The sequence below is a fragment of the Mesoplodon mirus genome, assembly GCF_964341445.2.
Source record: "Mesoplodon mirus genome assembly, chromosome: 11".
Lineage (NCBI taxonomy): Eukaryota > Metazoa > Chordata > Mammalia > Artiodactyla > Ziphiidae > Mesoplodon > Mesoplodon mirus.
Window position 1 is genome coordinate 72,716,127 of NC_138987.1, and position 22,601 is coordinate 72,738,727.

A 22,601-nucleotide genomic window follows, 5' to 3' on the forward strand; every position below is an offset into this window, starting at 1 on the left:
ATACTTGTCAGCATTGAAGGCACTGGGAATTTGCATGCATTCGTATTGTTCTTCATATGAGAATGATCCAATTGTTTATCTCCAGATCTAATGCTGCCCAGCAATCACTTGTATTATTACCTCACTAATAAAACAAACAAACAGCAATTGTTCTTCATGCTTTATACCGCATCAAGTAAGATGGTTAAAAGGCTTGAGTAGATATATGCTAGATATTATTCCACCAAATACTAATGAAATTTAATATTGACCTGGAAGATTAAAGCTTAAATCATATTAGATAGAAGTTTTAGATTTACTCTCTGCTCTTTTCTGGATGAAACTATAATTTTATTGAATTAGAAGTAAAGACATCTAAAATTCTATGAAATTTGTTTGATCTAAATACTTAAGCAAGACAAAATGTGAAAGTAGAGGTAGTTCATACTCCTTTGCTCTTAAATTCTGCTTTTATGTTTAAAATCTGGACTGGATGACAATATCAGGATTGAATGACAGCGCTGCCTGTCATTGTGATGGGTGGCAAATGTAAAAAGGAGGACTTGTAAAAAATACTATTCTGTAAAGGGTGTTGCTTACTTTGTCTGGGCCCCAAAATCTTCACAACTGTCAGTTACAGATATACCTCTAAAATAACTGCAAGGATGTTTTAAATTTCAGAACTGTATAAAGTTCACAAAAGAAACTGATGAATTATGAAACCACACTTTTAAATGAACTAGAGAGGGAGTTCCCTGTAGTCTAGTGGTTAGGATTCAGTGCTTTCACTGCTGTGGCCCTGGTCAATCCCTGGTCAGGGAACTGAGATCCCATAAGCCATGCGGCCCGGCCAAAATTAAAAAAAAGAAAAACTAATAAATGAACTAGATAATTTAAGCATATATGTTTTAAAGTATTTCTGTCTTCTTTACTAAAATGTTTCAAACTGTTGAGAGACAAGAAACATCCTTATGTTTTTTCAATAACTATCCCCAATAACATCAGGTAGAACTTCCTAATTTTCAGAACGGTGGCTCCTTTAACGACTTCTTACATATACTCTATGATTTAGTCACTTTATTAGAACAGTAACAATCTAAGATTAAAGAATCAGCCTTTAAAAAAAGAAAAAAGGGCTTCTCTAGTGGCGCAGTGGTTGAGAGTCCGCCTGCCGATGCAGGGGACACGGGTTCGTGCCCCGGTCTGGGAAGATCCCACATGCCGCGGAGCGGCTGGGCCCGTGAGCCATGGCTGCTGAGCCTGCACGTCCGGAGGCTGTGCTCCGCAACGGGAGAGGCCACAACAATGAGAGGCCCACATACCGGAAAAAAAAAAAAATTAGTCAACTTGGAAGCTTCGGTCTCTAGCTCAGTTCAAGTCTTTTCCCCTGCTCCTCCCACCTACCCATCCCCAGTACAGGTAAAGCTCTAGCACTTGGAGGTGGGGCAAAATCTGGCTCTCAGACAACTCCTTTTCCTCCCACTTTCAGGCTCAGTGCCCATGGCTTGTGGCAGAGGGAAGGGAGAGAAAAAATGGTAAACACCTCCTTACTCGAAAGAGAAAAGGGCAAATGTTTCCTTATTTGACTGGGTGAGGATGCAATCTTCATTGACTGGATACTGATACCTTTATGTGACTGTGTCCAGTAGCTGGATCTTCAGTGAGGCTTCTGCGAGGGAGCCTGCAGAGGTTTACCACTATCTACTTTCCTGATGGTGGTTATCTGGCTCCAGCTTACTGAACCTCTTCCATTCCTCTCCCTGCAACACTTACCTCTTTTTGTTGTCAGTCCTCATAGGACAAAATGGCTCAAGCCCACTTACCTTCCCTGGTATTCACACCACCCATGGGAACTCCATTATTCTTGCCACATTAAATGATGGGCATGATGGCTATTTCCCTGTGGTCCTGGCCTCTCTCAGTCTATCATCGTTCAAATTCTTTCCCCTGCTCAGCTTCAGGAGATAAGCAAGTTCCGTGGCCAAGCAAACATCCAACAGAGAAATGTCTCTCTTCATTATAAATTCCATCTTTAGAAATGAGTCTCTTTGAGCACTCTACACCCCAATTGCATATTTGAAATAGCTTGTCTATGAAGACTGCTTTCTTTAACATGCCTCCTTTCAATCTCTCATTTTTTTGACTAAGAGTGGACAGGAGTGGCGGTGGTGGTGGTGATAGGGCTGGTTGTGAGGCTACTCATTTAATATTATGAGATTAAAGTTATTTTAATTTACAGTGTGGAGAATTCATGCATTTCATTTTCATTTTGGGGGCATAATCACAATTATAGGGCAATGGGAAAACTCCCATTCAATATGCTATAAATGTGTCTATAAAAATATTCAGCTATAAGCATAGTATTGCTGTGATGTTAAATGTTGCCAGTCCTTGCTTAAGGTACTGGTAAGCCTTGCTCCTAGGTGGATAAAAGAAATATCTCGTTTGATCCTGTTCGAAACATCTATGACAGCCCATTCAAATCCCGTGCCAATTCCTTATAACAAAGTTCATGGTAGAGAATCCTCTATCTCTGTTTACAGGAACTCAAAATTCAGCCTTTCAGGTACAGTATTTTCTTAAATGTAGTTAGATGGTTCATGGTTTTGTGCGGTATTAACTGAAGTCTTCAATTAAAAAAAAACTAAGGCACTTAGAACACATATATTTGCATATTAAAAATTCCAACAAACATTGCAATAATGCAACTTCTTTTACTTGGTTTAACTCCTACGCTTACTTTACAGTGGAATCCTTTTTTTCACAGAATATTTACCAATATCTCACAGGACTAGTCTGAGAAACCTACGTTGGATCCTCCCTACCTCCCTTCTTTCTCCTTTTTGTAATTTTTGTTTCCATAAGGAATGACATAGCTACATGTAAGTTCTTCAGCTTAAAGTATAATAATATGTGTGGTGTTGGTTCATTCAAAATAGAGGCCTTCTCTTCCCTCTGCTACTATAGTTAAGAGGTTTTTGTTTTGTTTTTTAAAAATAAGATTCCTTGGCTTTTAGCAGGAAAAACTAGCTATTGGGATAAGCCTACCAGAAAAGGTCTTCCTATTAGAAGTGTTGTTTTATGATTTCTTTTTGTGATACACTATTAAACATCTCCTCAGGGGCAGCTGCTGAGTTTGTAAGTGATCAATTGGCTGTTTTTCTGGGTTTTACCATTTAACTGTTCTATGCCCACTTACGCAGGTTATGCTTATGAAGAGTTATTTCCTAATTGTAGGCTGCTTCATTAAAAGGATAAGAGAAGGTTTTGAGGATAATATTCCTTCAGGACCACCTTTACCAGTCAAAGGTATAGCAGATGTAGCAACTTTTAAAATCTAGAAGCCAAGAGGAACTAACTTTACTCATACCAAAATGCAAGTGTTTTATGAAATACTGTGGTTACCTCTATTTTAGGTAGTGTTTTTAAAACACCTTAATTGATTATGACTAACGGTTCTACCTACTTCATTTAGAATTGGACACCACAGTAAAAATGTAAAGTTATTTGAGAATTATTGTAAATATTTAGTAATTATCTTCTTGTAAACTATCTTTTAAAAGCAATGGTTCCTTTAAAATTCTGTAACTGTGGAAGGAATATATATCCAATATCACAAGAACTGAAAAACATTAGCTAACGATTTACTTTTAAAAACCCACTATTAAAAAATATTCTTACAAGAACAAAATAAAACATAACTAGTTGATGCTATGAAATGTAATCATTTAAGAATGTTTCACTTTCTTACTTTACCTAATTTATTTTTATTTCTTAACAGAAAATGTCAGTCAGCTAGCACATTTATGTTTGTGTTGTTTTTTTAAATGGTCTTTAAAAAAATTTTTTTTAACTGAAGTATAATTTACAAGGCTGTGCCACTCTCTGCTGTACAGCAAAGTGACTCAGTTATACAGAGACATTTTTAAAGTCTTTTCCATTATGGTTTATCCCAGGAGATTGGATATGGTTCCCTTGCGATACAGTAGGACCTTGTTGTTCATCCATTCTAAATGTAATAGTTTGCATCCACCAACCCCAAACTCCCAGTCTGCCCCCTCCCCGACCCCCCAGGCAACCACAAGTCTGATCTCTGTGTCTGTGAGGCTATTTCTGTTTTGTAGGGTCATTTGTACCGTATTTATTTTTTATTTGGCAGCACCACTCGGCATGTGGGATCTTAGTTCCTTGACCAGGGAACAAACCCGTACCACCTGCAGTGGGAGCACAGATTTTTAACCACTGGACCACCAGGGATGTCCCTGTGCCATATTTTAGATTCCACATATAAGTGATATCATATGGTATTTGTCTTTCTCTTTCTGACTTTTAGTATTAGAATCTCTAGTTGCATCCATGTTGCTGCAAATATATGTGGCCATTTTTACAGTCTATCGTTTTCTTGCATTTTCCCTTTCAGATGTTCCCTTAATAATTATGCTTCTCTCTTTATTTAAAATTCTTAGATTATATATGGTATTTCACATAAAAATATTATCATTATCATCATAGCAACTACTATTTTTTTGAGTGTTTGGGTCATTCTATATATCATGCTAAGCATTTACATAGATCATCTCATACAAATTTTAACTCTGGAAGGCATGATAATATTTCTGCATACAATTTTCAGGTAACAAAACTGAGGCTTGGGGAGGTTAAGCATCTTGCCTAAGGGCACTCAGCTTGCCTGTGTTTTAGTTGGATGTAACTCCAGGTCTGAGCTATTCTGAAATCCTAAGCTCTTAACCTTTGCTTCTCAAATCCCTGGTGATTCACTAACATATTCTTGAACAGCTCTGATTTCTCATCAAATATCTCTGATTTCTCATCTTTAGTTTTGAAATTTCATTTCAAAAATAATTAAAAAATTAAAAACTATACTTTGGGGCCTCCCTGGTGGCGCAGTGGTTGAGAGTCCGCCTGCCGATGCAGGGGATACGGGTTCGTGCCCCGGTCTGGGAGGATCCCATATGCCGCGGAGCGGCTGGGCCCGTGAGCCATGGCCGCTGGGCCTGCGCATCCGGAGCCTGTGCTCCGCAACAGGAGAGGCCACAGCAGTGAGAGGCCCGCATACCGCAAAAAAAAAAACAAAACAAAAAAAAACAAAAAAAAAAACTATACTTTGGATCACAGGGAAGACCACTATATAAAATACTTTTGCCTGATCTGAATGCCATGTTCTTGTTTGTTTTTATAAATTGGAGCCAAGCTATAAAACTTAAATTGACCTGAGCTACAGTAAAGAAGAGAAACAAACAAATGAAGGATGCATACATGCCAGGTAAAGGCCAAAAGCTGTGACCGCTTGCTTCTGGAACAAAGGCTTTAAAAAAATTATAATAGAGAAAACTGGCGGGAAAATTGAGTTACCATATAGCAACATAGGTATCCTGAAATAAAACAAATCTGTGCTGTATTGATTTCCAGTGATGATTTAGGCTCAGCAAAACAATATTCTTTGTTACATTAAAATTAATGTAATTAATTGAAAATATTTTAGTTTAATTTCGATTTTTTCCAGATTAATAGTTAAAAAGAGCTATCAGCATAGGCTTAAACCAAGTTTTCTCCTGTATAATAAAAATAATTTGTCACATTGGGTATACACAATTCTTACAAGGTGTTCCTATATATTCAAGATTGAGAAACAGTACTGTATAATCTGTATGGCTGATGCAAAATAGAAACTCAATGTTAGCTGAGCCAGAATTTTAATAATCTACCTAGCTTCTCCACATTTATTCATTTGAATGACTCAGCCGAACTATCTTAGCATTACTTTCTTCCTCACAATAATGGCACTGAACTCACAATGAGTTTTAGTGGTTCTCAGACTTATTTTTTAGTAGGGACCCCTTAGAGAACCTTATGAAATCTATGAACCCTCACTCCATGAAAACGTATATATAAAAACATTATACACAATATTAAAAAAATTACATACACTAACAAAAAAAAGAGAACAGGCTCTGAAATTAGAAACAATCTGTGTAATCTAAGGCCTCTCTTAAAGCCTCTTAAAGCTTCCATTTCTCCATCTGTAAAGTGCAAATACTACCTACCTCATGTTATGCAGATTGAGTGAAATTATGTAACTATGGTGCTTGCAATTTAGTAGATGCCAAATTAAGTCGTAGTTGTTAATTATTATCAGGCCAATATTGACCACCTATTTTACATCGAACTGCTGTTGTTGAGGTTTTCTTGTGCTGATTGGTTTGTGGCAGCCACTCTATGGTTACCAAGGGTCTCATATTCTTCTCACTGGTTGCCTCATTAATTTGGCTTTTACCTTCAGGCTACCTATTTTTTAGGTGATAGTGACCCATGAAAGCACTAGAGAGTAATAACATCTTTAATGTTCGGTTGAGAATATTAAGTGGCTTTAATACTGCTGTTATCAATTCCAAAGGTGATGAGAAATAAAATGACAGCAATTCTCTACAAGAACTGGATACCTGAAGGGCAAGATATGGCTCACAAGTTTAAACTGGGGATCTGCCACATACATATGGCATACAAGAATATGGGGGAAGTTATATTATTATACTTACATCACGTAGCTTTCTTGAGAACTAAATAAAAAGACACAATGTGGGGCACAAAATTGAGAATCAGTCACATTTGAATAACGAATGAGAAATGAATACCAAGTCAGAACAGAACATCATATTAAGATGAGGAGGCATTTATTCTACTATTCTCAAAACTGGTTATATTAAAAACATACTTTTATGTTCATATCTGAAAAACAACTCAAAAAGGATATAGAAAATTTACAAAGAGTTCAGGAAAAATGCCATGAAAATAATGCAAAGCTTTGGAAACTCATTATAGGAGAAATCCTTATATGACAAACTCTAAGGAACTGTCCAGATTTTCTTATTTTACTTTCATTGTCATTGTGGTATTTTTAAGCAACAAATATTGCATGAAATGTATAGGTGACAGGTTGAAGATAAGAATATTTTGGTCATGTGTTTGATACAGTGTCACTGTCATTATGAGATAAAAACAAAATGAAGTTTAATAAAGATTCTCAAGCATTATAAAATGCTTTTCTAAAAGTAAACAGTAACCTCAATGTGTGTGGAAGATCATAAAAAGTGATCTTAAGAAGAATATGTACCATGGAACATGTCCCCCTCCCCAAAATGATAGCATTCTTAGAGATTCTGGTCATTTACCGTCATAATAACTCTCATTTTAGAATGGTGAATGCTTCATGTAAACAGTATGCTGTCTTTAAAAAAATTTTGTTTTAGATCTTATGCTCTTATGATTCTATGCAATTTCTAAAAATATACATAGAAACTGAGCCTGTGATCCGGTAACACTTTTTATTAGTCCTACTGAATTTGTCAGACTGGGAAGGCAAGCTAAAGGCTTTATTCCCTTCATATTTTGAAAGATTTCAGAGTTGAACACTAGTATATTTAACATGTTGCTGACTCTTCTTAAACCTTGGCAACTTTAAGGCATCTTGGTATATGTATTACTGAAATATTCGTCACTCTTACTGCACAGACTTATTTGTGGTAACTGTTTTGTTTAAATGAAACTGGTATCATGTGTCCTCAGATTATTACCAATTCAGTCTTTGTGGACTAAATTAACTATTCACGTTTAACCAGATAATCAACAGAGGGTTCCTTTTTGAAACAAATGCTTACTCCTGATTTCAAAGCTGCTGTTTCTAGAGTGCATTGAACAAACGTGTATAGTTTTTTGTGCCAGACTTTTGACTGTTATCAAACGCTGTAATGTGAAATGGATGGTTAGAAACAATGTTAAAATTTATATTTAACCCTTTCAGGGCCGAACTGTATCTGAAGGGCCAACTGTGTTTTGTTGATTCTTCTGGGGAAACATCCTGCAAAAGAATCAATTTTTATTTTATGATATTCATTTGAACAGGTAAAAACATATCTCATTAGTTTTGAGATGATTCACAGATAATTTAATTATCTTGGTAAGATAAGAGCAGTGATGTTAGGTGATCACAGTGGATATGATAAAAACAAGTACTATAAAGGATTCTATAATATTTAACTTTTTTTTTTTTAAGTGCTGACTAAACCTTGGGAATGGACTGATTAGCAATGACTTAGCGAAAGTCATCCATATCAACTCTTTCCGCCTGACATTTAAAATACTCCCAAATCCTGCAACCTTATTCTATTGATACATAAATTCCACTAGCCCCCTCTGCTTATCTTAGGCCGCTTCTAGTTTCTGGCCTTTGCTCATTTCTGCTTCTGAGTTAGCCTGAATTGTCCCCCGGCTCCCAAATTTATGAGGTACTTATCCCCAGTAGCTCACAATATGACTGTATTTGGAGACAGGACATCTAAAAAGGTAATGAAGGTTAAATGAGGTCATACAGGTATGCTCTAATCAAATATGACTGGTGTTTTTATAAAAAAGGGAAATTTGGAGACAGACTCACTTACAGGGAAAACACCACATGAACATGAAACAGACATCTATAAGTCAAGGACAGAGGCCCTTGGAAGAAACCAAACCTTTCTTGGACTTCTGGCCTCCAGAACTGTGAGGAAATAAATTTGTTTGTTTAAGTCATCCAGTTGGTGGTACTCTGTTATGGCAGCCCTGGCAAACTAATACAAGCTGCCTTACCTCATGTTATTCCCCTCACTGAAAACGTCTCTTCCTTTCATCCACATCTATCCAAACTATGTCACTGAACATGGAACTTAAACAGCCACGTGGTGAAATTATCCCTGACACACCAGTCCGATATCCCTTCCCTTGTCTGATCTAGCAGAGAATTTATAGTCCACAGATTTTTAGCAATTTCTAGCACATAAAAGTAGACATAAGGATTTCATGAGTTAATACAGGAAAAATGCTTAAAACAGTGCCTGGTATGTGGTGGGTCTAAGTGTTTGCTTTATCTGTTGCTGCTATTACTATTTCCTAATTATATTTTTCTCTAATCAACTCATGTTGCTCACAACTCTTTTTAGTGCAATGCTGCACATATCAGTGCTAAAAACACTTGTTGATGTATAAAACACTTAGGTCTAACCTTATTTATCACACAGATCTCTCTGGAGCATCTGCTTATCTTCTTTCCTATTCTGTGGAAAGGAAGATAAAATGATAAAAATACAGGGTCTCTACCCTCAAGTTGCTTACAATTGGTCAAAGAATTTTTCACTTCCTTCTGGCAAAATATTTCTGAGGACTTAACATCTGTCAGTACTGTGCTAGAAATGGGGAAAAAAGATAAAGAAGACATAGCTCTTTTTTTTTTTTTGCGGTACGCGGGTCTCTCACTGTTGTGGCCTCTCTCGTTGCGGAGCACAGGCTCCGGACACGCAGGCTCAGTGGCCATGGCTCACGGGCCTAGCTGCTCCACAGCATGTGGGATCTTCCCGGACCGGGGCACGAACCCGTGTCCCCTGCATCGGCAGGCAGACTCTCAACCACTGTGCCACCAGGGAAGCCCAGAAGACATAGCTCTTGCCTGTAAGCAGCTCATTGTCTAGTTGGGCAAAACCCAATTCCATAAGAAGTGAAGAAAAAAGTGGGTTCAGAAAAATTTCACACGAGTCCCGAAGTAAGATGTTTTGGTTCTATTACCGAATAACAAATTAACCCAAAACATAGCAGCTTCAGGCAAATTTTATCAGATTCAGGAAGGGCTTAGCTAGGTGGTTCTGGTTCAGGGTCTCTTATGAAGTTGCAGTCAAGCTGTTGGCTGGGGCTGGAGGCATCTCAAGGAGGCCCAAGGATTTGCTTCTAAGTTCACTCACACAGTTGTTGGCAGGCTTTGGTTCCTTGTCAGCTATTAGATTTCATTTCCTTGGCACATAGGCTTCTCTATAGGCTGCCTGAGTGTCCTATGACATGGCAGCTGGCTTCCCTTGGAGTGATTCAAGAGAATATGCAAGAGGAAGAAGTCTCAATGCCTCTTATGACCTAGTCTCAGAGTCATGGTCACTTCTTATTCTATTTACTAGAACAAAGTCACAAAGTTCAATGTGCACTCAGAAGGAGGTGAATTAAGTAGTTCCACTTCTTGAAGAATGAAATATCAAAGATTTTGCGGACATTTTTTTTTTGGCTGCGCCGCATGGCTTGCGGGATCTTAGTACCCCACCAGGGATCGAACCCATGCCCTCGGCAGTGAGGGTGTGGAGTCCTAACTACTGGACCGACAGGGAATTCCCTTGTGGACATATTTTTAAAACCAGCATAGGAGACTGTGCTGGTTTAAGACATTTTGTGGGGAGGAGGAGGTCACTCAAAGCAGAGGGAAGAAAACTGCAAGGTTTGAAGTATGAAGCAGCATCGAGTATTAGGCTAGAACCCCAAGTAGTACTTAAGGCTACAAATGTAGGAAGGTGTTATAACATGAAGGGCTTTCTACCTCATGGAAAGGAGTTTGCACTTTTATCCTGTAGTGGATGAGGCATCATTATAAAGATTTTATGCGGGGGGTGGAGGGGGCAGGGGTCTCCAAAGATGTGTACTGTAAAATCTGGTGGTAGTCTTGAAGACTGGAGAGACATAAAACTTCATGAAGAAAGACCAGTTTAAAAAAAAAATCTCTTTCAAAGTTCAGATGAGACATTATGAGGGAATGATTACGAGAATGGTTGAAGGAATGGAGATGTACGGGAGGATCCTAGAAGTATTTAGAACGTAAAACAAGAAATGGTAATTAGTTGTGGGGCATGGGAAGAAGAAAGGATAAAAGACATCAGGCTTGGCAACTGAGTATATGATACTATTTCCCCAAATTACCCACTTTTTTCTTTAAAGTAAAGGTAGAATTTGAATCAGTATAAAAATTTATTCTATGAAAAAATTTTAAAAACTATGAAATAGAAATAATGAAACAAAAATAACTGCAACAGTTACTGTTGTGAATTAATAACTTGCACATATCCTGTTAGACCTTTGTGACACAAACTTTTTCACAAAATTGGAATTATATTTTAAACCTTTCCCTTTGCACTTAATATATCATGCCAATAAAACTTCTTCCATATCATTTTTAATGGCTGAATATTGTTCTGTTGTATGGATGTAGCGTGATTTATTTAACCAGTATCCTAACAAACAATGCAATAACGAACACTCTTGTAATCAGATTGTTACACATATCCTTACTTCTTATGACACATTTCTAGAAGAGGAATTGCCGGGTCAAATGTATATGCTCAAGGCTTTTGATACATATTGCCAAACTGCATACTGGAAATGTGCCAATTTTATACTCTGAGCAATATAAGAAGCCCTGTTTCTTTGAATCCTTGCCAGTATTATCAAGACATAATCACCCGTTAAAATAATACCTGAAGAATAAATTAATGTTTAACATGTTAGATCACTCATAAGTTGGACTTACTATTAAACTTTTATAACACTACCATTCAAAGTTTAAGAGTCTTACGTATATTTTAGGTGAAGAATCTGAGATCCAGTAAGTTACATAATCACTCCCTCTACGTAGTGGGAGTTTCTGCCCTAGGTATTATTTTGCAGTGCTTTTTGATTGCCAGTTTGCTTCACCAATTAAGCTTTTTTTCTGTAATAACCTTCATATTATGTATACCAGAAAAAGGTAGACATCTTCATCATCAAGGGCTGGAAGTTAGGCATATACCATTAGTTTAGCACTATTTCTCCTAGCTGATTCCTACCCTGGATTTTATACATTATGTGTTGAAAGAAAACTTAAGACATTTATTTTTAAAAAGTCTACCTAATCTTGGATAAGGATCTACTTCATTCATTCAATGGTTCATTTATTCACTGTCTCATTCATTCGACAGTACTTATCTAATGTATACTATGTGTGGGGATAAATCAGTGAACAAAACAGATGTAGTCTCTGCTCCCATGGAACTTTCATTTTTAGTAGGGAAACAATCAACAATAAAGAAGATAATGATATAATTACAAATGCTATTCAGAAAACAGAGGGTCATGTAAGAGAGAGTAAATGGGAAAAGGAGCTACTTTAGATATGGTTGCCAGGGAAGGCTAGTCAGAAATGATATCTGAATTAAGAACTGAAGGATGAGAATGAGTTAGCCATACAGACATAGAGAAACCACATCCCAGGCAGAAAAAAAATTGGAGTGCAAAGGTCCTGAGATGGAGTATCAGTTAAGTTCAACTGAGAATAAGATGCCCTAAAAATAGTGGCTTTAGCAAGACAGAAGTTTACATTTTCCTCACACCAAAATCTGTATGTAAGGAGTGCGAGGCTGATATGGTACTCTAGAAAAGTCAAGGACCCATATTTTCACCAGGTTGAGGTTTTGCCACCCCTAGGATGGGGGAGCTTGCATATGACCCAAATTGGCAGCTAGAGTCCTAGGCCATCACATCTATATTCCAGGGTGCAGGATATAAGAAGAAAAGAAGCAAAGGACTGAAGGTGTGCACCGGCTACCTTTTAAGGATGGTTCTGGAAGGGAGCCACATATCTGCTTATAACCCATTGGCCAGAACTACCACATGGCTACAGGGAGGCTAGAAAATACAGTCTTTATTCTGGACAGCCGTATGTCCATGTCTATTACTATGCAAAAAATGGAGAAATTTTAGGGGACAACTAACAGTCGTTGTTTGCTACAGACTGGAAAAAGCTTGGTACGTGACAGAAACAGAAAGGAGGCAATGAGAAGGGTGAGAGTAAGATGAGGTTGGAGAGGAAGGCAGGAGTCAGATTATGCAGTTTTAAAAGGCCATGGTAAGGAAATTGGATTTTATTCTATTTCAAGGAAACCATTGCAGGCTTGTAAACAAGTAACATAACCTCATCAAGTTTTTTAAATGATCACCCTGGCTGGTATAGAGAGAATGGTTTAAAAGGGGTGCAGGGAAAAGTGGAAGCAGAGATAGTATGGATATTGCTGTGCAAGTGATGATGGTGGCTTGGACAGGGTGGTAGCATCAGAGGTGATGAGAAGTGGTTGAATGCAGAATAAACACAAGGAAGAGCTGACGGCACTGGCTGATGAATTGGACCGAGAGTATGAGGAATCACAGAAGATTCCTACTTTTTTGCCTGAGCAAGTGAGTGAACTGTTGGCAGTACTTTTTACGGAAATCAGGAAGACTACAGGAAGACAATTTGGATTCAAATGTTCTGTTTCAGCATATGCTAATTTTGAGATGCCTCTTTTTTATTCCTTGGCATGGTAAGATTTTCAGGATTGCCTATACCTTTTAAAAAATGGGAGGCCTCCCTTTTCTACAACTAGTTATGTACAAAGTCATTCTTCCCTTAATAAGGAATTTTTTTCTCAATCTAAATCGGTAATTTTTCTATAAGATGCATCTTACATTTCAAAAACACACAGAACACATACTCAGTATGGCCTATTTTTCAAGTAAGACAATCTATCCAAGTGAATAGTTTAAAGGAAAAAGTCACAACCTACCAAATGGCCAAATTTTATCAATATTAGCAATAAAGACGAACTTTTAGATGCAATAGGACAATATTAAAAATGTACTACTTAGAGTGCTTATGAGAAAGCCATAAATATAAGAAATGTTGGTTTATTTACTTATGAAAGATTGGGCACCACTAATAGAACAATTTCAAACTTGTTCTCAACAAGGCTTAAAGTAAGTTTATCCTAAACAAATAGCGTTCTCAAGAAAACAATTGTATCAGTGTATTTTTCCCCCAACACTGCTATGCTACACACTTACCATGAAAATGTTTGCTGCTCTATCTTTTCCAGTAAAATACCCAAGGGAACAAAACCCTCAAATTGGACCTGTCTCCTTTTGGAAGTGATTTCTCCAATTTTACCGAAGTTTATACTACTTAAAACTTGTGGGACTTCCCTGGCAGTCCAGTGGTTAAGACTCCGCGCTCCCAATGCAAGGGGCACAGGTTCGATCCCTGGTCAGGGAACTAGATCCCACATGCCATGTGGTGTGGCCAAAAAATAAAAAAATAAAATAAAATTCACAGAATTGGGTGTTGAGAGATCCGAGGCACCATTAAAAAAACAAACAAACAAACAAACAAAAAACCCCAAAATTTGTGCTCTGAGTAAACATGGGGATGATAAAAATAAGGGTCATCTTTTGGCTTTAACAAAGTCCTATGCTCTATATAAGTCAAACTAATAGATTAGAATGGTAAGTAATACTTGATGTTACTATATACAGAGACGCATACCCCGCTTTTATCATTTTATCTTACAATTCCAAATATTAATAGTTAAACTTTCAAGTTATTAATAGATTAAAATGCTCAATACACAGATATATGTATTAATATACCTATATGTATGACATATACTTAGAGGTATAGTCAACATTTTAACACACCATCTTACATAGTAGAAGAGAAAGCTGAAGAGGCAGGAACTGTTGGGGGAAGGGGAAGAAAAAGGGAAGGAAGAACATAATGTTGCTCCTCCCTGAATTTTCCTGAAGTAAGAAAACACAATGAAGCAGAATGTTTAATGAAATGAATAACCAGGCAAAACATTTTCTACTGGCTACATCAGCTAATTTACCAAAATACCTTGTACTCTGTAAACACAACAAAGTCACCTATTATTTTACAGTATGCTTATTTTTCTTGCTATTTATGACTGACAGATGCCTCTTGCCCTTCAGTGATAAATTTTAAATTGAATCACGGTAAATTTTTGGAAGGAAAGGATGATTTTATAAAAGAAACAAAACAAGGGAAGTAGAAATTTTACTTACTCCAAATGAATTGTACTTTACAGTAGTGAATTCTACTACTCAAGTAGAAAGGAATTAACAATTTTCACTTTATGAAACTACACAATTCCTAAACACGCATGCAGAGGCTCTTTTTAGGTCCAAAAATGTCAAGTAAAAAGGGAAGAGTTGATCAATACACAAAAGAATAGAGAGAGATTCATTATTTCAAAGAAAATAAAATTAATTTCACTTTGACAATTCTTTTTCTGGGAAGCAGAGACTTCACTCTCCTTAAGTTTCCCTCAAAGCCACCGTAATTTCAAACGGTCTTGGTGACAGCGCAGGCAGTCACTCCAGCTTACGTGGGGACTGGGGAGTGGGAGCGAGAAAAGTGCTATAAATCTAACTCAGCAAAGCTCACCCGACAGTATTTTAAAAACCTGCTCCCCAATATGCTCCCTCCCGACAAGTTAAAAAACAACAACAAAAAAAAAGGAAGGGGGGTGAGTAGAAAATACCAAGGGTTTTTGGCTGAGGGGAACTCACTTCTCTAGAGGTGATGGTGACGGGCTGCCGGTCCCTGGAAGTGCGTGAACAAGCACCGGAGGTTTCGGGGGCTGAGGGAAGAAAAGGGGATAGCGATCAGATCAGTTCCAGGTGGCGGGAGCGAGGTGGGGCCTAGACGAGGCGGACGTGGAGGGGGGCGGGGTGTCCGACACGAACACAAACACAAACACGTTCCGCGTCTCCGGGGAGGGCGGACCGACGCCACCTCACCATTCCACGCCCCTGGAGCCCGCGGTCCTCCTCGGGCCTAGGGCCCGTGGTCCTTGCGAAGCAACCCCGCCCCAGGGGAGCCGTAGCGGCCGCAGAGGCCCGGCTCGCTGTAACGACTGCGGAGAAGTTACGAGCCTCCCCGCAAGTAGGTGAGAGAGACGGTGGAGGCCGCGGGGAGGAAGGTGAGGGTGTGAAGCGCTCCTCCCCAACCCGTCTCGAACGCGCGGGAAGCGGTCTACCCACCCCCAACTCTGTCCCGTAGGCAATCGCCGCTCCCACCTTCCGCCGCCGCCTCGAGGGAAGTCGGAACGACGGGGGTCACGGCGGGGGTCAGAGGGTAAAGGTCTTGCTCCCAGCAGCCTCCGCGGTGGATACGTCGCCATCTTGGATCCGCGGGACAAGAAAATTCATGCGGTGAGTTTTTGGCAAATTTTCGGAAGTCTGGTAGTGGGGCGCGCGGCGGGGGCGGCGGATTCGGGGCCCCCGCAAGGCGGGGGAATGCCTCGGGGCCGGGCCGGTCGCGCCCGGGGTCCGCGGGCAGCGTCCCGGCCCGCCGCTTCCCGTTGCTTTTGTCTCGGCTCCAATCGAGAGAGGGAGAGCGGAGCGGGCGGGGAGGGGGGGGTGGCGGTGGAGGGAGGGAGGGGGTGTGTATGGGGAGGGTGGTGGACGGGACGTAAAGCGTCGCTGTAGTCGGGTCGCTGCAGCGGCAGTTCTGGATCCTAGGCCCGGTCCCTTCAGCTGGCGCTGGGGTTTCCCCCAGACTCCTCTCCCCCGGGCTCCCTCCAGCGCGGAGGAGCCTCCGCCGCGCTGCTTCCTGGGGAAGAAGAGAAGGCGGCAGCGGCGGTGGCCAAGGACCCCGGGCCCGCTTTAGACGGCGCTGCCGCCTTCCTGGCAGCTGCCGCGGTCTCTGGCTCTTCACATTCTCTCAATACACGCACATCATCTGCAACTTATGTGTGTTTCTGTGTATGTACACGTAAAAGGTGGGGGACACTGGACTGGCTAACGGGCCTCAGGAGCTGCCAGGCCCTTGGGTACAGAAGGCTATGGGTGGTGGAAGAGAAAGAGTGCAACTGGGATGCTTCCTCTGCTTCCATACCCGGAGGGTGAAGCTTCCGTGGTCTGGTAGAGACTGAGTCCGGAGAATCCTGGGGCGGCGGAGGAACCCGAGGCGCCTCTGTGAAGTTGCTAGCCCTAGGTTTCTACTTCCGCCGGGGCCTCTCCACCTTTTGCTGTCTTGGGTCTAACTTAAAAGTTTCGCGGAGCAAGTGACTGGGGTTAAAAGAGGCGCTCCTAGTTCTTAGTTTAGGCTCTGTGGTCCGTCTAGGAGAGACAGCCTCTAACTCTTGGTAACTATGGGCCTTGGCGAATAGGAGTTTTTTCCTTTTATGAGAACATTTCCAAGGTCTTAGAATTTGCGTTTATTCCAGGCACTGTGGGTATGATATTACAACTACAAAAGTCTTACATACGGGTACCACCCTCTTGGAAGGAACCTAAACATCAGCTTCCTTTGAATCCTAGGAGATGCCTTCACTTTTTAACATCCAGAAGACCGAATGCAACACATTTTGTTTCAAAACTCTTGGTCAAAGAATCCTACTCCTTAATCTTCTGGACGGTTTCTAATAATTAAGTACAGTGATATCAACCCTTAGATTCTTGGCGAAATGGTAGGAAGTACTTAGTTAGAATCTGTTCACGAGGGAGGCCATGCTTGAATTTAGAGTTCAAAGTTGAACAGATTTTCTGTCATGCTTGATTTTAGGAATTTCTAGACCTCTAGAATCATAAGTACAGCGTTATTTGCCTCTTAAAACAACATAAGTGGAAGTAATAAAGTAGGGGGGCGGGGCTTAGAAATTTGAAAATATCTCTTTACATACCGGGCTTATGTTGTTGTTTGGGAATACTTGGTATATTTGACAAGTTATTTCCCAAACGCCAGTGAAGACATCTCTTTTGCAATTTTGGAAGATAACTTTATCCCAGATTTAAAGGGTTGCTTAAGAATCACAGTGGACTGAAATGGCTAAATGGCTATGTTCAGGTGGTTTGATGTGTACATTCAGATCTCTTTTCATTGAAATATTTCTTAATGGACCAAGATCTTTAGTTAGCTTTGTATGTTGAACTCCGCTTCAGTTTGTAGTTCTCTTGTAATATTAAATCTAAAGGAAAAATACAAAGTGCATGTAAAAAAAGAGACAAAACCTCTCCACTTCTTTCTTGACTTTGTAAGATCCTCATTTAATTTTAAAGAGGTTCTTTACTCTCTTTTTTTTTTTTACCTGAGGGCTTGAATTGCAGTGACTTCTGTGATTACTCTGTATTGTATTTTAGATAGGAATTGAGAAACTTTCACATTTTTTGGCATTCTAATTAATGTAAGCATCATTTGTTGGCAGAACCCTTTTATTCTAAGTATACTGTATAGCGATATCTGTAGCCTAATCTGATACTCTTGGGGAATTAGAATTGCCTGTACATTTAACCAAGCAAGAAATACAACCTTTTAAAGATTTTTAGTTTCTACAATACTTTAGTTTTAAAGTAAATTTATATGGCAGAAAAATGAGGACAAAATGCATGAGTGATTTATATTCCCTTCCATTTCGAAGTACTACTTGATCTTGGAAGATAAACCTCAGAATGATATTCCTTCCCCAGAGAGCTAGTTACCTGTGTTTTTACTTAATAACCTTGGATATTTAATTTACTTTTTGATTTTTCATAGGTACTTCACAGTTAGTTATAATCTGAAATTTCTCTTTGTTCAAAAGTAAATAAATACTTAGATTTATGAGTAGATTTCATTAGAAGTGCTTCTAACCCAGTTGTTTTGGTTCTTATCTCTTCAGTAGATACTGGTATTAAAAGTATTTGTATTTTGAAAGACCTTTACAGAATTTTTTGCAATCTGTGGGAAGTTAAAGTTTTACCCTTTTTACTCACAAATATGCTTCATAAGATTTTCTAATAATACAGAAAAATAAAGAAAAGGTATGCTTCACACCTAAATATGAAATAATGACTAGACATTACTAGATTGGTAAAAATAAGTTAACTATTCTTTGCTCTTTAAAAAGCAGAGTTAAACAGTATTTTTTAATTGTCAACATTTTTAACTGTAGGAAGTTCATTTGTGATGATTACATATTTAAAGGCAAACTTTCCATGTGCTTGCTTAATAGGCATTTGAGTACAATTTATGCAAACAGTGATACAATCTTCAGAAAAGTTACTACTAAATAAGATTTTGTTACCTAGACTTCTAGTGGATTTCGTAGCACAAAGAAGCAAAAGAAACCAAGGTACCAGGTAGGGCAGTTTTAGAGGCAGAGTTAATCTGAGTTGCACTGTAATGTTTGAATAGAATTACATGCAATATTGGTATCACAATATTGATATGAAAGGATCTAGTGCTGTGACAGGAATCATTCTGGTTGATGATACATGTGACTGTTCTTCCTTACTATGGATGATTTCTACCCATAATACTTAGAAGAGTTGAATTTCATTGTGACTTTTACTAGGTATCTTTGTAAAGATCTATACTAAAATTGGTGTCTGTTGTAGAACGTCTACCTTCGAAAACAAATAGAATGAACACTAGGGTTTTAAGGTTTTAAAATTATTTTGTAATTTTTACCTTGGTTTTGTGCGTTGAACTTTTCGTTCTTCAACTTAAATACTATATATATATATTTTTTCTTGTTGCTTTAGTTTTTATGTTTGACATCCTTTTTTAAACTCTTACTCCTCTTATGACAAGTCATGCTGATATGGCTTGTTTATTTATTTACTTTGTCTATACTATTAGAAATGACTTGGAAAAAAGAATTTGTAATATTTTTTTCTGACATCTTGTTCTCTGAAATACAAATGATAATCTCTTGGTATTATCACTTGGGGGTATGCTACATTATGCATTAATAAAATGGTTTACAATGTTTATTTTTTGGTAAGGCCACATAGCTTATATAATCATGAAATGCAAAATGAATTATCTAAGAGGAAAAAAACATAATTTTCCTTTTCTGGACACACTTTAATATTTTGTATATGTTTACACCAGGGACCTAAGTCTATTTAGATATAGCTAGATATTTTGGACATATTCTGCCACTTACCCTGAAAGTTTTCCCTTTTTTTGCTTTCATGCATATGTTTTTATGCGGGGCTTGGAGGGGATGGTGGTGGTATTTTTAGTACCACTTCTCTGTTGTTTGACAAATTTCTTATCATTCAGAACTACTCTGGTGTCACTTTCTTAAAGAAACCTTTCCTGATTTCCCAAATCCTTCTGCTGTACTGCTTTTATTCTTCAAATTTCTATTATTGAATGTGTCACATGGTATTGTAATTTACTGTCCATCCCCACTGTCCACCTTAACCTCCACTGGATTGTAAGCACCTGAGAGGTAGGGCTTTGTCACATGTATTTACATTTCTGGTACCTTCTAAGTGCATAATACATAGTAGGTTATCAATAAATATGCAATAAACTGAACTGGTGCCAAATTGTCATTTGACAGTGCTGTCACGTGTTATTTCCCAATCCACGGGTCGGAAACAACAGATTGGAAAAGGGTATGGGAAGAAGGGCATCCTGCATTCCTTTACTTCCTTGAATCGTTTCTTACAGTTCTGCTTCTTAATTACCTATGGGAAACTAGATAACCAGCTTCTTAGAAAAATGTGTGTGGAGTGAGTACAGGACTGAGGGAAGGATGTAAGTAACAAAGCATTTCTGGCAGTGTTTAGGTCTGTATTTCTTGCTGTATTTTGTATGGCTAAGGTCATTGGTTGAAGGAGATACTTTGTGTTTACCCCATAGTATATTTACAGTTGCTTAACTGTGAGCTTCTGTTAGATTTGGGCTTTTTGACGTTAGATTCTATGTCCTCCCCCTTGGCCCCCACCTTTTTACTCCCAGTGCCTGACCTAGTGCCTAGTACAAAGTAGGAGTTCTCTAGGTTTTGAATACCATTCTCCTTATGAAAACTGGATGAGATGATTTAATGTATTTTTATTGGCTGTCCAGATTTCCAAAAGCTCTAAAAACTGACTTTTTAAAAAAGCAGTTGTGAAGGCAAATTCCACCTGAAATTGGTAGCCTAATCATGGTCTATCTGTGTTAACCTGATTTTCTGTTTTGATGCAGAAATATTAATGTATTTGATGGCAAGTGCTGTCTAGGCCACCCTGGGAGGTGTTAGGTCATACATAATATATATGCTATCTTTCTAAAATCTGACAAATTCCGATTCTGAGAAATACGTGGCCTTTAAGGGCTTGAATAAGAGATTGTGCACCAGTTTTGTGTCCCTTTTTTGAACTATAGAAATCAAAACAGTAAATGACTTACAGAATTGCATTTAGTGGAAATGCTAACATTTTTTAAATTTTACTTATTTATTTATGGCTGCGTTGGGTCTTCCTTGCTGCTCTATTTGCAGCGGTGGAAGGGGGCTACTCTTCCTTGCAGTGCTCCAGCTTCTCTTTGTTCTCTTTGCCTTTGCTTCTCTTTGTTGTGGAGCATGGGCTCTAGGTTTGTGGGCTTCAGTAGTTGTGGCTCACGGGCTGTAGAACGCAGGCTCAGTAGCTGTGGCACAAGGGCTTAGTTGCTCCGTGGTATGTGGGATCTTCCCGGACCAGGGATCGAACCCGTGTCCCCTGCATTGGCAGGCGGATTCTTAACCACTGCGCCGCCAGGGAAGTCCCAAGATGCTAAACATTTGACTTAAGATGTTAGAAATGTCTCATTTGCCTACGTATTTTTCGTTGACTTTTTTTTTTCATTGACTTTTTAATGACTAAAAGCTACTGAAGATACAGAGAGTATATTATTTTAAAAGAGTTCTAGTACTGGGAACATCAGTTTTTTCTCTTTTAGTGAATTGAAAGGTCTCCTTATGTGAAAGTAGATGAGAATGCACACACAGTATATATTTACTTTGCCAAGGAATGATAAAATAAGCAAGAGGAAGTTTTGTGTTCTGGCACTATAGGTAACAATGAGCACACTTGCATTTTTTCAAACTTACTGATGTACCATTTTTACATTTATAATTTGGATGTTGAAACATTACGCCATCTTGTATCAGCATCTGGACAAAATGTAATGACAGATTATGTAATACAATGTGTTTCCGAGAGGAACATTTGGTTTTGTGTCATATCTGGCAGGAATGTGTTTTTGTGTTACTTTTTACATTGCAAATTACGATGCTTACTCTCTTTTTCTTTTTCTTTTTTTTTTGCGGTACTTGGGCCTCTCACTGTCGTGGCCTCTCCCATTGTGGAGCACAGGCTCCGGACGCGCAGGCTCAGCGGCCATGGCTCACGGGCCCAGCCGCTCCACGGCATGTGGGATCTTCCCGGACCGGGGCACGAACCCGCGTTCTCTGCATCGGCAGGCGGACTCTCAAGCACTGCGCCACCAGGGAAGCCCTGTGGTTGTCATTTTGATGTTAAGTTTTAAGATAAGGTTAAATTTTAACATTAACATGAAGATAGAACAATCAAACTGTTTTGATTAGTATGAATATTAGTAAATGGGAATTTTGAAGGCCATTTTATCCTTGGATTGGACTCAGCATCTAGTGTCTTTCTCACTTAATTTAATGCTACTCTCTAGGGAAAATCCTGATTTATCAAATTAAGTAGATTAAGTAGAAGGTTTGTTTTTTGTTTTTAATTGATCATCCTGAAGATTCAGGATCATTTAATTAAATTAATATGGAAATTTGAAAGAGAAGTATTAGGAAATTTGTGTTTCAAGCTTGACTTTCTGGGAGAATGCAACAGCTGCTCACATTTTAAAAATGATAAATATATTCATCAAGAAACACCAGAAGGGCTTCCCTGGTGGCGCAGTGGTTGAGAGTCCGCCTGCCGATACAGGGGACACTGGTTCGTGCCCCGGTCCAGGAGGATCCCACATGCCGCGGAGCGGCTGGGCCCGTGAGCCATGGCCACTGAGCCTGCACGTCCAGAGCCTGTGCTCCGCAACGGGAGAGGCCGCGGCAGTGAGAGGCCCGCGTACCGCAAAAAAAAAAAGAAAAAGAAACACCAAAACTTTTAGTAATAATCGTGTGTTATAGTGAGAGTAAGTAATAATATTATATTACAGATACTACGTTTTACACATT

At 39.0% G+C, this 22,601-nt stretch overlaps 2 protein-coding genes across 7 annotated transcripts in view; one reads left to right on the top strand and one right to left on the bottom strand.

The window, feature by feature from the left end:
• LOC309811963 (uncharacterized protein) overlaps positions 1-15,827 on the bottom strand; it is a gene marked incomplete at its 5' end in the record, with an annotated part of 234,192 nt that extends 218,365 nt beyond the window's left edge. Inside the window, 3 exons of the mRNA XM_082635325.1 lie at positions 15,214-15,284; positions 15,445-15,736; positions 15,820-15,827. Coding sequence (XP_082491451.1) covers positions 15,214-15,284; positions 15,445-15,736; positions 15,820-15,827 — 371 coding nt within the window. The remainder of the gene's footprint in view (positions 1-15,213; positions 15,285-15,444; positions 15,737-15,819) is intronic.
• CNOT2 (CCR4-NOT transcription complex subunit 2) overlaps positions 15,489-22,601 on the top strand; it is a 115,981-nt gene continuing 108,868 nt past the window's right edge. For 4 of the 6 annotated variants that reach the window (XM_082635925.1, XM_082635924.1, XM_082635921.1 and 1 more), the window contains exons 1-2: positions 15,489-15,593; positions 15,707-15,858. Coding sequence is in view for 4 of the 6 variants with exons in the window: in XM_082635921.1 (XP_082492047.1) it covers positions 15,854-15,858 (5 nt within the window). In the remaining 2 variants the exon portion in view is untranslated. Of the gene's footprint in view, positions 15,627-15,706; positions 15,859-22,601 lie in introns of all 6 variants that reach the window. The other 2 variants (XM_082635923.1, XM_082635922.1) reach the window with 2 other exon arrangements.